Source organism: Pinus tabuliformis, chromosome 2_1, assembly GCF_031772625.1.
Source record: "Pinus tabuliformis cultivar Carrire ecotype Pingquan chromosome 2_1, CPIR1, whole genome shotgun sequence".
In the NCBI taxonomy this organism is placed as follows: Eukaryota; Viridiplantae; Streptophyta; class Pinopsida; order Pinales; family Pinaceae; genus Pinus; species Pinus tabuliformis.
In genome coordinates this window covers 516,499,710-516,516,231 of record NC_142299.1, presented here as the reverse complement: position 1 = coordinate 516,516,231, position 16,522 = coordinate 516,499,710, and the positions used below count along the sequence as shown (strand labels likewise).

The following is a 16,522-nucleotide window of genomic DNA, read 5'->3' as shown; positions in this document are numbered from 1 at the left end:
ATATTTCCAACTCAGAGTGACTTTTTAAGTTAAAATTAAGTCTCTTCAGGGTTGATTATAAATGGTCTTCTAAGAGGTTCATGTTGAAAGTTCTAAGTCTAACACATCAGAAATCCCTACTGCAATATTTGGTTATTATCTCCTATCTGTTCTTTCCATTAACAAGTCATTTATAAATATAAATATCGAAATAAACACAAATGTAGCCTTAACACATATACAAACCAACAACTGTAATAACTGAGACAAACACACAAGGGACACCGTTAATTTTGGAAAATCGTCCCCGGAAAAACCCAATGCGGGAAAACTGGTGCAACAGATATGAGGGTTTTATTATTATGCATTTTCTGAATACAACTAGGGTGCCAGAAATGGCTCACCTTCAGAGATATCCTTAGCAGAATTACTTCTCCTCGGAGACAGATATTCCGGCTAATAAGAAATCGGATAATTGGTCCCACAACAACTTCGACAGTTCCTTAGCTGGACAGTGAAAGTTGCTCCAAGCTTCTCTTTGGAACTGTGTCACCCTCTTCTGTTATGTGTCTAGATCTCAACTCCTATTCTGCCCCACGAAAATTCCTCAGCGCTACCTCTTTAGCCCAATGTCAGCTTTGCTAGCCTCTACTGCCTCTCTGTCAGCTTCTTGGCCTTCTGCATCAGCCTCTTGGCCCTTTGCGTCTTCTGTGCTGGCCTCCTCAGCCTCTGCGTCAACCTTCCTATGCTCTGCACTGTCTCTCCGACAGTTTCTATACCTATGTATTCTCGACCTTCTACCAAACTGCCCCTTGCTGCAATCAATCACAAACTCAATTTCTCAGCAAACCCTACCCCAAAAAATCAAATTCTTGATCAACTTGGTGTCACTCCAAATGACCCTTAATCCTCCTCTTGTACTTTTCCTGTTGAGACTTCAACGACCGAGATTAAGTCCCTAATCAACGACTAAGATTAGATTTGGCTTGATCCATGTCATTTAGAACATTCTCACCCAGTTTTATATTAATACCCATTAATATTTTAATCTTCCTAAGTTTAGACTTAGGAACCCCATTAAAAATATTAATTATTTTAATATCTCTCCAACTGGGTGGAATTTCCCCAAACCATTGATGGGTCTTGGAGATCTTATGTGCCTTAGCCTCTCCACCAATTTTCATAGCTATAGCACATCTGATGTTACAACAAATCAACACTCCATCCTAGCGAGGAATGTGCTTTGGTAATGCTTCACCATGGAAACATCACACTGATCCTCCGCACCGGTACCTGTGTTGATGCTTGGCCTATTGCCTCACATCATTTGCATTGTTGCTCCCTGTATTGGTGCCCATGACACTGCCACTATCACTGCCACATCTATACTTCAACTACCTCTCAATATGCTGCCCCTAACACTGCCATTGCTAACTGTTGTATTGCGACTCAGTTATTGAGAAGTAAGTAACTGACTTCTCCCAAATATTGACATCCCAGTCATTCTGGAAGCCTCGTGAAACTGAAGCTGCCTCAACTGCTATCACGTGCTCCCTCTGCTGCATACACCTCTGTGCCTCATGCACTACTTCAACCTCCACTGTGCTGCCTCAGATTTCCACACCGAAGCACTACCTTGCTACTCCACTACACTTTTCTCCACCCGACCCCTGTCATCCTGCTACTATCATTAAGGGTTCCCATAGTCGGATATGATCCAAGAGTTTGGACACCTTAAGGATCTTGCCCCTGGTATGTAGTTCTCCTGACTACAATTCGATGTCTCCCCACCTCTTCTCTAGAGGTGCACGAGCACTCATGGCACAATTATCATTAGTCTCAACCTCTTTCTCTGCCTTAGCTGGAGCTGCCCTAGACTCAGAAGTCTCTCCCTTGTTTTTCTTCCTGGGTTCCTTAGATGCATAATGTCCCAGCTCCCCACAATGGAGGCACTTCACCTTGGAGATGTCCTTCTTCTTCCTCTTCCCTTGTTGTCCCGTAGATGCTAGAGCCGCATCCTCCTCCTCCTCTTTCTTGATTCAACCTCCCTTACCACTACTCCTTGCCTTGGTCATTCGTCTTGGTCATCCGCTTGATCTCTTCTTGGCGAAGAGCTGCCCACATCTCTTCCCATCCATGAAGAGTGGCCCTGCCCAAAATACTTTGGACAAATGTCTCCCACTCCTCGGAGACTACATTCAGGGCAATCCTAACCATAAATTCTGGATCCGGTGTAGACCCCACAGAAGTAAGCTGGTTGTGAATCTCCTGCAACCTGAGAAGGAATGGATTTATCTGCTCTCCCTTCTACATCTGATATGACCGCAACTAATTCTCCAATAACATCTACCACTACATGGAAGTGCCCTGATACAAGGTCTTCAAAGTATCCCACATTTCCTTTTTTTGTGTTCTTTTCAGCAATATGTGGTATGACATGATATTTGACCCCATATAGGATCATGCACTTCGCCCTCGCCATTGCATCCTCATATTTCTCATTCTCAGCTGGGTCAATCGGGATAGCCATGGTTCTCAAGGCAAGGTCCTTGATGTAATGTCGATCTTGGAATACCAGGATCCTAGCCTTCCAAATGACAAAGTTGGAAGCCCCGTCCAACTTGTCTTGATCCTTCAGTCCGTTCAATGCCATTTCAGCTCCTCGTCTGGACTCCCTCTAAGTTTCGAATTCCCTCTTGGAAATCTCCCTCTAAGTCCTAATTTCCCTCCTAGAAATCCTTTGGTTAGCTGTCAAACCACTCCTCTCCAATCCTCCTTGCAACTGCAACTCAAATCTAGATTTCTTGGCTAGAAATCCGTCAAGGTAGCGACTTCCTTTACCTTGGTTCTGCCTCCTTAGGTATTGTTCCGCACTGATAAAAACAATACCCCACCAGCTTCTCAATCACAATCTTCCGACAACTCCCCAAGCCCTATCAACTGAAGAAATTGATCCTTTCAGGCTCTGTGCAATCCCGACAATGGCAGAATTTGCACCTCCTGGCCACAATGTTGATCCTTCCTAGTTGAGAAAGATGACAAGGCACTGCGTAGGTCTATTATGCCCCTCTCTGCTTCTGCGTTGACCCTCCTCCTGGCTCAAAATGATGATGCAGGTCCTTCGTATCACTTCTTCTCTGCTGCTTCTGCTTTGAAACAACGCTATCTCTCAGGACCGCTGCTACGACTGCAAATACTTTAGATGACTGTTGGTGCCTTCAGTTCACCTGTGATCTGCAATGCTCTGATACCATGTTGAAATTTCTAAGTCTAACACCCCAGAAATCCCTACTGCATTATTTGCTTTATTATCTCCTACTTGTTCTTTCCATTAACAAGTTATTTATAAATATAAATACTGAAATAAACATAAATGCAGCCTTAACACATATACAGATCAACAACTAAAATAACTGAGACAAACACACAAGGGACACCATTATTTTTGGACAATCGTCCCTGGAAAAACCCAATGCAGGAAAATCGGTGCAACAGATATGAGGGTTTTATTATTATGTAGTTTCTAAATACAACTAGGGTGCCAGAAATGGCTCACCCTTCAAAGATTTCCTTGGTAGAAGTACCTCTCTTCGGGGACAAATATTCCGGTTAATCAACAACCAGATGATTGGTCCCACAACAACTTCGACAATTCCTTAGCTGGAGAGTGAAAGTTGCTCCAAGCTTCTCTTTGGAATTGTGTCACCCTCTTCTGCTATGCGTTTGTCTCTTAGCTCTCAGTCTTCCCCACGAAAATTTCTTAGCGTTGCCTCTTCAGCCCAGCGTCAGTTCTGCTAGCCTTTGCTCCCTCTACATTAGCCTCTTGGCCCTCTGCATCTTCTGCGCTAGCCTGCTCAGCCTCTGTGTTAGCCTTCCTAGGCTCTGCACTATCTCTCTAACACTTTCTCTGCCTCTCTGATATGTATTCTCAGCCTCCTGCTGGACTGCCCCTTGCTGGAACAGATCATTAACTCGATTTCTAAGCAAACCCTACCCCAAAAAATTGAATTCTTGATCAACTTAATGTCACTCCATCTGACCGTCAAATGTCCTCTTATACTTTTCCTGTTGAGTCTTCAATGACCGATATTAAGTCCCTAATCAACCGCTAAGATTAGATTTGGCTTGATCCATGTCATTTAGAACATTCTCACCCAGTTTTATATTAATACACATTAATATTTTAATTTTCCTAAGTTTAGACTTAGGAACCCCATTAAAAATATTAATTATTTTAATATCTCTCCAACTGGGTGGAATTTCCCCAAACCATTTTTGGGCCTTGGAGATCTTATGTGCCTTAGCATCTCCACCAATTTTCATGGCTAGAGCACATCCGATGCTACCACAAATCAACAGTTCATTTATGGATTTCAAAACTAGAGATCTTTATTATAACATATGAACATAACAATAGTTCTAATAATGTTGACGCATCACTAGGATAACAATATTAACACATCCAAAACGTTTCCACAATTTACACTGAACCGAAACCCAATTAAAAAAGTATCCAACAAAATCAAAATAAAATTCTACCAAATCTCATATTAATAGATTTGAAATTAGGTATGAGTTAAAAGCCTAATCCAAATTTCTAGATCACCAATACTAATATGGTATGATGACAAAATCCTATCATAAGAAGAGCCTCAACATGAAAATATTGATAATCAAGAACATTAAACTAAGATTTACATCTTTCTTTCATCCCAAGAATCTCTTAAATCAATCTAGTAGTTCAAATTACTGTCATCATTTTATTCACCTGTACATTTCTTTATGATTTGAACCTTCTTACATAATACTTTACCAAATTAAGTAGAGATTTATGTTTTGAAATATGTTGTTTGGTGTTCTAATCTTTTAGAGTTGCTTTAACAAATTAAAGCATATGTTAGGATATGTCCCAAAGGCCCTCCTTACATGGGGTTGTCCAAAATGTCTCTCCTTGGTACAAGGAACTGGCGAGAATGTCCCATATATTCCAAAGTGTCTTCGACAAATGGAGATGAGCAAGATATCTGAATTTTCCACAAAACACCATAGAAGGATTAAGTTTTTAGCCTAGAGGAGGGTTTTTTTTCAACTTGGAAAGATTGACCCTCATTTTGGGAGAAGACTTATCGCAAAGACTTTTAAGTTCAACTTTCAATATATGATAAAGTATAAACGTACTTTATATTCTCCATTTAAAATTTAGTAATATTAAACTAATCTTTTTTAATTGACTCGAAGTCTTTCTTTACCTTTATGATTTCCATTCTTTCTTGACTTCTGGTTATAATTTAATTTATTTTTGACTTAGAATTTTTCTTTTTCTTGACTTTTAAGTTTATAATTTTTTTTTTTATGGCTTTTATATATACGCTTTTTTAACGTTTCGCTAAGCAATTTTAACTTTAAATTTTGATTTATAGTTATTAAATTAAAAAATATATAAAAAACTAATTTTTAAAGTATATCTTCTTTATATTTATATTTTTTCTGTTAAAATTTCGAGAAATAAATTTTGATTCGTAATTTATAAAATTAAATATATATATAACTTATTGTTTTATTTCATTTAAAATAATAATTTTCTTAGGAGTTGACACAATAATTTTATTATTATGTGGATTTTTTTTAATAAATTATTTGATAAAATGGGGAAGTAAGTATTTTGGGATAATTGAAGGGTAAATGAGGAATGGTTTCTAATTATTTAGTAAAGAGATATTTTTTTGAAAGGTATTATTTTAATTTATACATTTTATTTAAAGTGTTTTTTTCTTCTTCTTGTTTTAGGAGACTTATTTATTATTTAGAGACATTATTTAAAATAAAAATTTTGATGGAAAAAATGAATTGCAAAATTGAATGGTTTCATTACATAATAATAAATTGGTTCACTCCCAAGTCAATTTGGATGACTCCCAAGTCAATTTGGCTACCCAAAAAAATGATTGGTTTTATATTAATGGAAAAATCAGGATTCCCTGATTATGAGGGTGGTAATCCTTTAACATATAATAAATTTTTATATGAATGAGTTTTTTTAGGTGGTTTTGAAATTGTAAAATTTGAATAACAAGTTACTCCAACAACTCCTAGTATTACAAGTATTATATAATTATGTTACCCCTCCATATGCATTTGCTAATAACATTCACCAAGTTTTGTAACAAAATATAAAAAAATATAATTCACTTTATAAAATAAAAAAAGTTTACCCATTCTTTTTTTGAAGTTAGGCACTCTGCATTATGTCAAATGAGGATTACATAGACCAAAACTTTTCTTGCTACTTGTCTGCCCGAAGCGAAATGAGACTTTTCTTGCTACTTGTTTTGAGATTGTTAAAACCTCGTCTAACTATAGCATCTTGTAAATAAAAACCTATAAAACCAAGTTGGTTGTGCTAGACCTTGACACACATCGACATGAGAAGACAAAAAAAACTACTATTGCTGCAAGCACAAAACCAGTGAGTTATAACAACTATTGGGCATAGTTTTAAGGCATCTGCAATGGTTGGTCACTATCCTCATCTAAGGAGAAGGAGATGTTCGTTGATCTCTTGGCTATAATGGTTAGCTTGTAGTTTATACTGTCAATTTTTTCCTCCATGCCTACCAATTTGATAGAATTTTCCTACTAAGTCCTCTTATACCTCCCTATGTTGCCTATAATATTCGAAATATGTTTAACCTTTTGTCAGCTTCATGCCATGATTGATGAAGTGATGGGAGCACATGTAATGTGCAAAGTATAGTGGGATTTGTAGCCCCCTTTCGCGTGAGTTGGCATCATATCAAAGTGGGGTGGGGGGTTTGAGAACACTCGCTCATGGGCACCCTCCTTAGGATAATTTTTTCTCATAATGTAATAATATGTTTTTTTGTTGGTTTCACCCGCAAGGATTTGAACCTTGAAACTCATGGTTTACATAATACTTCATAACATGGCAATTGCGAATTGAGTTTCCCATCATGAACTTACTTATAATTTGATATTGAAAGAATATATAAAAAAGAAATTGGATGAAAACTTTCTAAAATTAATTATATTATAAAATTAATCGAGTAAATTCCTTTCTTATAAAGATTTTGTTAAGTTAAAACATTATATTGACCATAGTGAATAACATATTATCTAGCTCTTTGTTTACCTTTAGTTTACCACAAGGGAAACCGAACAATTGGCAAAATAATAGGCTTTAATTGTTCAAAATATCAGTAAGTAACATGTAGTTTAAAAAAAGAGAGCACACAATCAAAACTAAAATAGAGCCAAGGTTAACATATCAACCTAAAAGTTTGTAGTAAAAGCTTACCATAAGCTAACATCTCGACACCAAAAACTATAAACTAAAATTAGAGCAACAACTATCATAAACAAAGTCCCACTAAGAAACCAAGTATTGAAACTAACGCTTATTATTTAGAGTTTTAAGAAGAGGTGGAGACCTCAATAAGCATATGATCCATAGGACTATCTAGTGGAGCTAGCCCCTTGCCATGCAATATGATTGTCTCGATTCTTGCAATGCACTTGTCTATTTCTCTTAATTAATGTTAGAGCTCATCCATCGCCAACAAATTCTCATATTTTGTGTCATTCTTCTCTAGGGGGGCTTCACCCATTAAAAAATTAAGTTGCAAATAGAGATCAATTGTGCGAAGGTTTTGATTTTGTCAATCTCTTGTGTGATTGATGTCTAGCACATGGTTTACAATAGTGGGGATTAACTTAGAACCTGAATGATAATCATGATCCATGATGATTTCCTCTTTTACTTCTTTGGTCTCTTGTTTAATTTCTAATGGTGTCTACATGTGGTAGAGTCAAGTGGATGATTAGGCTTTGACTCTTGCTTCCCTATGTGAGCCTTTGCCACTTACACCCTTGCACAATCTAGGATGTTTGCCTTGCCATTATGTCAGATATTGAAATAACTTGTAACTTAGACTATAGTCGGTGCCACCCACTTAAGTGATGGTATGAAAATAATTTATCACAATCATAGTTAATAAGTAATTGGGAAAGGACATGTTCCAAAGGACATGACTCTTCATGAAAGGACACTCCTGCCTAGCTATATATATGGGACCCTTATTATATTCAATCATGTCATGTCATATATATATACATAGAGTCATTTGGATTATTTAGCTTGCGAGCAAAGTTTGTATATCACAGTGAATGACCTCAAACATCTATCTAAAAAATTCACAACAACGAAAAGTAAAATACGCCCCACATAGATATATGTTCTTCGAGCAATTTTGAGAAACAATTGTCATCTTATTATAATATGGAGCCTTTCAACATGCAAAACCAAGAAAAATGCTCTTAGAATCCAAATCGTTCATCAAAGAACAAGAGGTTGAATACTAGAGATGAGATGAGGTCAACAACGGATGTAAGGAACCAGGCCAAGAGGGTCTGGTCCTCCCCTAGAAAAAAACCAAGCAAAGCCCCAACACCAAACCACCCCATGAACACCAAAGATGTAAGCTTCTCAAACTAAGTTCAACAATAATAGGAGGATTAAAAACCGCGCAAGGCCAAATAACCAATTACCAAAGGCAGAGCATACTATACTAGAAGCCATCATTATCCAGCATGGAGGGATATCAAGAAGCTTCCCAAATCTACACAGGAAAGGATTTACTTAAATGAAAATTCATCACTACAGTAAATGCACTATATTATATGCCTACCACGTGGTACCTTATGAGGAAAGGTGGTATCCATGTCTCTCTTAGTTAATACTTGAAGTAATTACGATGATACCACCTTCCCCTTCTCTTTAATCTTTTTTGGGGCGGCCAGGCTAAGAAAAGGAAATATCATTTGACTAAGTTATTAGCGATCTCGCTGCCGAAAAATCTAGGAGGTTGGGGTCTGCTGGACCTAAGGAGCTTCGGAAAGGCCCTTCTATGCAAATCCCTATGGAGAGGGATTTTTGGCGAAAGGCCATGGAGCAATACCATAAAAAAGAGGTATATGGGCAGTAAGGATATCTCATTTTGGTTCAGAATGGGAAGGATCGGTTCCAGCTATGGCTCTGCAATATGGCTTAGCTTCCGTAAGATAGAAGGGTTATTCTTAAAAAATCTGACTTTGAGTTTCCAATCCGGCAGCAAGATTCTCATTGGCCTTGATACTTTCTTGAGCGGACAGGAGGAAATCATCTTGCCAAAGTCCCTCCTTTCCTTTTTCCACAGGAAAGGTTATTTTACCTGGGATAAACTCATTGCAGAATGGCATGGACCCCTCCCTATTTGGAAAGAAGTTGACAAAATGGGGATGTTTGAAAATGTGGCAAGACAGTGGAGTATTTTGAAAGTTTGTCTGAGAAACTGTGGAATATATCGTTCATTAGATGTCGATGTCCTAACATGGAAAGATATAAAAGGGATATCGCATGTACGAGTAAAGGATATTTATCTAAAGTTGATAACCCCTGGATGTGCCGCCCTCAGCTCTAATTTTCCATTAACTTTATGGAAATCAGGCTACTTGTCCAAATCTATTTTTTTCTCGTGGCTGGTATTCCACAATAAAAACTTATCTTGGGAGAACTTAAAAAAGAGGGGTTGGCAGGGCCCGGGTCTTTGCCCAATATGCAGAGCTGAGGAAGAGACAAACTGTCACATGTTCCTTCTCTGTCAGAAATCACAACAGTTATGGCAAGCCTTGGAAATTCATTTTGGTTTCCCTCATGTTTCTCTCACATCTATTCAAGAGGCCTTTATATGGTGGAGCAGGCAAAAGGAATCTTGGAGGCCGATTTTCATCATCACCTTATGGTGCATATGGAGATGGAGAAACAACTTTATTTTTAAAGACTGTAAGGAACCTTTTTTGGGTATCGTCCAAAGTATATCTTCTCTTTTTGAATCCATTCCTGAAAAGCCTCCAAAGGAAAAGAGATCAAATCCCAACATGGATGATCTATGTCGCGACAAATTCCTGAGAGCATTCTTTGATGGTGCGGCTGTGGAATCCACATGATCTTGGATGAAAATACTCAGTATTTTATTTCATGGAATGGAGGAAAAGGATCCAGTTGCAAAGCGGAGGCGATGGCTCTTGCGGGGCTCCTCTCCTTCTGTATTTTCTTTAACATCCAGTCTGTCTCAATATTTGGGGATTCCAAAGTGATGGTGGACTTTGTTCTGGGAAAAATCCATTTTAGCAACCCTCACCTTGCAGGTTGGATGAACAGGATAGTCTTTCTATGGGAAAGGATGGAAGGATGCTCCATACAACACATTTACAGGTTACAGAACAGAAAGGCAGACAGTTTATCAAAGGAAGGCCTGTTAACATCTCCAGGTATATGGCATATGAAGGTATTTTCAGATAAGCAAGTGTTCTCTATCACATAGTTTTCCTTACCTGATGCTTTCTAAGGATATCAGGTACTTTTTGTTTATGTCATTTTTTTTTGTCCTTGCTGTCCTCACTATGATTATGTCTCTCGCCTTTTTGGAATGTCCATACAACGATGCTTTCCTCCATGGAGGATCTCAGCGATCCAATGTTTGTATGTTTTCAAAATATTATCTCTGCGACTTTCTATTACAGAGACATGGCTGTCATTTTAGATGATCTCCAAATTATGTTTATTTTGGGGATTAAAACTCCTTTCCTCTTTCTCTTTTTCATTGTGTAACGGATTGCCCACCAGTCCGGTTTTAGCTCATATGCAGTTGTCCATCCGGCAAATGTAGTTTTGATCCATATATTCCTTATATAATATATTTTGCTTTTTCGTTCCTAAAAAAATAAGTAAATTCTAGTTTAATTATTTACAAATATATATTTTTAGTTAAAATATCAATAATCACATATAATATATATATAAATCTTAATTATTTTATAAATTAATATCTATCTATAAATTTAAATATCCACAATTTCTTTTTCCAATTTAATCATTTATAAATATGATTTTTCATTAAAATATCAATAATGACAATAATTTATATATATCTTTATAAAAGAAGTCTAATTTTTTATAGATTAATATTTACCTATGTAACCAAATATCCATAAACCTACAAAGATGTTCTTTCTCCTATGATAGATTATAGGCGCCGAAGAGTTCGGTGTTTATAAATTTTAACTAATTTAAAAATTTACCAATCCACAAATTTACCAGACAAATCAGGGTTAGAAATTTTAACCATGGCATTGTATGTATGTGGAATTGTAGTTTGTTCGAGGAGCCCAGTTGTATAACGTAAATCGAAAGTGTTCAGAAACGCCTACGTGGCGAATGCAAAAGAATTGTCCAGCGTTGTATAGAAACTTCGTATTCGCGGGATTTGTAAAGTGGGCATTGTGTTTTGTTTGAAATTGGAGTTCTTGGTTGGTTGTGCAGAGAGAAATTCGCAATCTGTGAAGCAGAGATGGCGTTGAACCCACCGTTATATTCAAATCGAATGCCGGAGCCCTTCCAGAACGAGGTGTATGTGCTCGTTCGCGAAGCCGTGGAATTTGAAGTTAACAAGATACCCGGGTACTTCCAAACCCCTGTCTCCATTTTTTTTCTTCTCTCATATTTTTTTCGTGAATTTAAAGCCGTTTAGTTTGCGAAATGCTGTCAGATGTCTGAAAATCGGATCAAATATGGAAGGATGTTTTGCCGAAGTTGTGGGGTTGATCTTAGTTTTCGTAATTATTTTCTCATCGGGTGATTGTTTGGTGAAGAATCTCATACATCTTTGGTCTCACACTGTTTTATTTCTACTTTTTGATCTGGCCGAGGTCAGGGTTTAAATGTAAACTCCATGCATAGTAGGCATTCACATTTTCACCGTAGCCTGCCGTGGTTGCCAGTTACCCAAGACACTTTCCAAATCATCATCTCCATAAGTATTCAACAAGGAATCCGGAGGCGATCACGTTCAGTGTTTTATCTATTTCCTCTTTTTAACTGTGTAAAGCTATGCTTATTTATGATTGTCCAACTTATGGGTGAATTTTGTCATAATTTTACACTGGAAATTATCGCCAAATTGGAACGTGAACACAAATCATGCGACTTAGATAAATATTAAATGCCCATTAGTCTGACTCTGATACTCTGTGTCCCACATAGCGTTTTTATTGTTTGTACAATGATTGTTATAATCTCAGCGTTAGTCTTACTTACTTACAAATTTATACATCAGTTCGGGATCATATCTTCTTTTGTAAGTGAAATCAAATGTTTAACAGGTGGTGATTGCCTGCTGTTAGCCCCGGGTTCAGTTTGGTTTTTTATTTTGCAGTAAAGGACCTATGTGCTTGGGCTTTAGTCTATGGGAGATAAGATAGTTTTATTAATGTCCACCAAATGAACACAAAAGTAGGTCAGTGGGACTAAGATAGTACATCCATGCAGTTATAAAGTGGGAGTGCGAAAGAATCTCCTAGATCAATGTTAAAAGCAGATAAATATTGAGAGAAAGGACATGAAGGTGAAGGGTTTGGAATTTTGAATCTTGTATTTTATCATATAACTTTTAGTTCTGGACTCTGAAATAAAAGAAAAGATGATAGTAATGGTAAGTTGGATCAGTAAAATGGGACGTTGAAATGGACCAGGATAAAAATCAATCATTAGGCAGATGGCCACCACTTTTGAGCAGGCCTAGTGTGAAGCATACCAATTTTTTTGTAAGTTGGCCTCAATGTTCATCGCAATGAGAGATTAGTTCCTGTGTGCTTGCCTTCATGGAACTATGCGATATTTCATTAACTCAGGACACTTCTTGCCGTTCCTCTCTTTGAGCTTAAATTTTAATACACGAAAAAGAATTAAAAAACTGTGTACAGGTACAACTATCCATGGTTGGTGTGTAGAGTGACCAGAATTCCCTTGTCTGTTCGAAGAGATGTTGATGATTCACAATTGAAGTTCTGAATGCTAACATTTATCTTCAGATTAAAAAAGGCAAATCGCTAAGGCAAAAAGAAAGAAAGAAAGTAAAAACCAGCTTAGATCCATCTTAGCTCCGGATTTATCATGTGCAATGAGGAATTCTTTTAAGATCAAAGACACTTGAGGAAAGGTTTGCATCTCGAGGAATTTGATCCCTCTCAGTGCATGATAAATCTGGATTCAAGATAGATCTATGCTGATTTTTACCTTTTCCACCTCAACTGCCGAGGAACCTTAAAAGCTATGTTACACGAAATTCTAGGAACCTGACGTTTTGTGACGTACTTGTACTCGAAACTCTGAAACTCGGCCGAAATTGGATCGAAACTCGACCATCGTGTAATCATATATAAGAGTTAATATATACTTGGTTTTCCTTCTAAATTGTCATCTACGGGTCTTATTCCCTTTTTTCTTGCAAGATAATGTGTTATTTACTTATTTATAAAGATACAAACATATATGATGTTTCGCACAACGTTTCAATTTTTGGGAGGTGACATTTCTAAACATGCCCGTTTCGGAAACTCCGAAACATTTGGGCGCTTCGTGCAAGTTAGCTTAAAAGTTAAGACAAACTGGTTTTGGTTCATATCATTAGATAAATTCAAATCAGTATTTTATGATTCAAAGTAAAGGCAGCTTCTGCGATTAAAGAAGGTTATAAGCTACTCTGCAATCAATTAAAATTGAGTTCTATTTGGTGAAACTCCTTGTGATCTAGATTTCATAAATGCTTAATAGTTCTTAGTGTTTCTGAGAGACATGTTCTCATCCTGGGAGATGTGAGGCCCTGTTTTGTAGTGATGGGGTTGTCTCCCAGTCCTTGGTGGAACTTGAGGGGCATTCCCTTGAACCAATCTGAAACTATGATTCTGATTTAAGTCAACCTCATGTCTGATATTCTCCTTTTAAAGTTCTACTACAAGTCCTCCATGCCTAAAACCCTGATTAACGGTCTGATTTGCTTGCATTTTTCATGCTTTGTGATTGGCTAAATGAATCTGTTCAGTAATTTATCCGACGAATCTGACCTGCATATTTCATGCCCACCCTGTGTATTTTAGGCCCAATAGCAATTCAATTGCTCAATTTGTCCACTGTTTTCTATTGCTTGGTAACTTGTTGCAGGGAACCAACCTGTATGTGCTAGTGCTGTGGTTGCATCTCTCTCGGTCCCAGGACCATGTCTCCCAGTTGCAGGACCACATTTCCCAGTCGCAGGATCACGTCTCCCAATCTAAGAGTTGCCTTTCCTTGTTTTCAGTAAAACTTGAAGGACATTCCCTCGAAACAATCCAGAATTCTGATTTGTAGTGTTTAATATCATGCCCAATATTCTGTTTTTTTGGGGTCTAATCCACGTTCTCCATGTCCAGTAGTCTGATAAAGGTCTTATTTGCATTTTCCATGCCTTTTGATTGGTTACATGGCTGTGTCCATTAGGCTATCCAAAAAGTCTCCCTTGCATATTTGTTAAGTTTAGGTATGTTCTATGCTAGAGCAATTTATTTAACTTTTCACAGTTAGCAATCACATCAGCATTACGATAAACTGCAGATAGAACATAAATATAAAACACAGAAGACAAGCCAAGGCAAGAGGACACAAGATATGGCGCGAGCCAGGGACAAACCCCACAATGTGTGGGGAAACCCTTTGATCAAATCTTCTTTTATCTTCAAAGTTCAGCAGAGAAAGAGAGAGAGAGAGATAGTACAATTACAACAGAAGTCAACACTTTGACTTGTCTAGATCTAAGCATAGATCATCTCCTATAACGACGAGATCAGTTGAAGACATTCTGCTTCAACTGATACCTATCATCGCGCTGCATCTCGTCCTCTAGTTGCACTACTGCATATTGCCCCATGCTGTTGTCCAGGTCCATGATCTTTCTCAGACTAATGTGCATCATTATCATGCTGCTGCCCCTGCTAATGTATCATTGGGCTGCCCATGCACATGATTTCATAGTGCTGCCCATCATGCTGCTACCCATGCTTCATGTATTCGTTGCACAGCCCATCTACAGTATATCATGTTGCTGCCCAAGACTGCATTATATATATGTGCCCAGATCATACAACGTTATTGTCCAGATCATAGATGCTGCTCATAGATATACTGAGATCATCATTCATCACTGCTTTGATGAGAGGTAAGATTATGATCCTGTCTCTTACCTTCGATGAGACTGACACTCTTTGCAGAGTGATCACTATCACTGCATATAGGAACATCATCTAATACTTCAAGTTACCGCTGTACAAGATGTATGTCACCGAGATCTTCTTTATCCAACCAAAACCAAAATCTGTTGTGATCATAGCACATCGAGACTGCTACAAGTAGGCCGAGGGTCATGTAGACTACCAACGTGAAGATGGATGTGCCCAGATCACATACATTCTTCTCTGCTACACAGGTATGCTGAGTCTGCGGCTATGCTTGAGTGCAGTTATGACTGCATATAAATATCTCTGTATTCTGTGTATAAATGTCTTTATGAACAAAGTATAAAGGCAACCATGACTGCGTATGATTACAGTGTTTAGGGCCACGTAGCTGTAGTTTAGGGTTGCGTAATGGTGACACCTTCACACTGCGTTTGGCAGCTACAGGTCTCCTTTTAACTGTGGCCAGATCTCCTTGACATTATAATGACTGCAGCTTCTTCCATGCTTGACTGTTGTTATGTCTGCGGCTCTTTTATGACAACGGAGCAGATTAGGGCATCACACTGACGGTGAATGAATGTCTTCATGAACTACGTGTAAGGTCTATGCCTTGCGTATAAAAGTCTTCAAGATAGTGAGTGACTGCATATAGACTACGGCTTCCTTCATATCATTACAGCTACCCTTTATGACTGCGTTATAGGAGCCTCCTTGATTGCGTAGATTAGGAACTGCGTATAAAACTTTTGGATAGCATATTAGGTCTCAGTTTGCTACGAATATCATCCTCATATGCCTGAAGCTAGGCCAGCCTATTCTTTAGTGTCCCTCCTTCTCCAAAAACCCAAGACGTGGAGAGGAAGAGATCACTCAAGAATATCTCACCAAATGACTTCAAGTCCTCACCTATTTATACTAAAAACAAAGATGATGAATAGACACGTCTATTGGGCTTCTGAGCCTACTCAAGTTGCTGGCCGACTTGACAATAATTACATAAACAAAATAAATTCATATCTCCATAAATACTTATCGGAATCGGATGATCTTTGGATCAATCCTACACCTCTCGACGAGAGGGATCCAATAAAATTATCAGCTGCCATAAATAAGCTGACCCACTTGGAGTTTGGCCCTAGTTGCCAATTTAACAATATTTCATGGCCACCCTGTTGATATAGTGTGTTTAATATGTGTGCACTGTTTTCTACTTCCTGTCAACATGTTTCAGAGATCCAATTTGTGTGCCTTGTGCCAAAATATAGATTGTATACCTACTAACTTTCCTCGATATTTGTACTTTCCACAACTGTGTATCCTTCTCCAAGTTTTTGCAGAGCCATATAGATTGTAGAGTGCTGCTGCTCGGTCTACAGTTCAGATGACAGGGTTTTATGCATTAAATTTTTACTATTCATATAATTAAATTTCTTTTCTTTTT

At 37.8% G+C, this 16,522-nt stretch overlaps 1 protein-coding gene across 1 annotated transcript in view; it reads left to right on the top strand.

Moving 5' to 3' along the window:
• Nucleotides 1–11,191: 11,191 nt before the first annotated feature.
• LOC149201220 (classical AGP protein) overlaps nucleotides 11,192–16,522 on the top strand; it is a 156,379-nt gene continuing 151,048 nt past the window's right edge. The window contains exon 1 of the mRNA XM_089402890.1: nucleotides 11,192–11,494. Within this exon, the coding sequence (XP_089259016.1) occupies nucleotides 11,385–11,494 (110 nt within the window). The 5' untranslated portion in view covers nucleotides 11,192–11,384. The remainder of the gene's footprint in view (nucleotides 11,495–16,522) is intronic.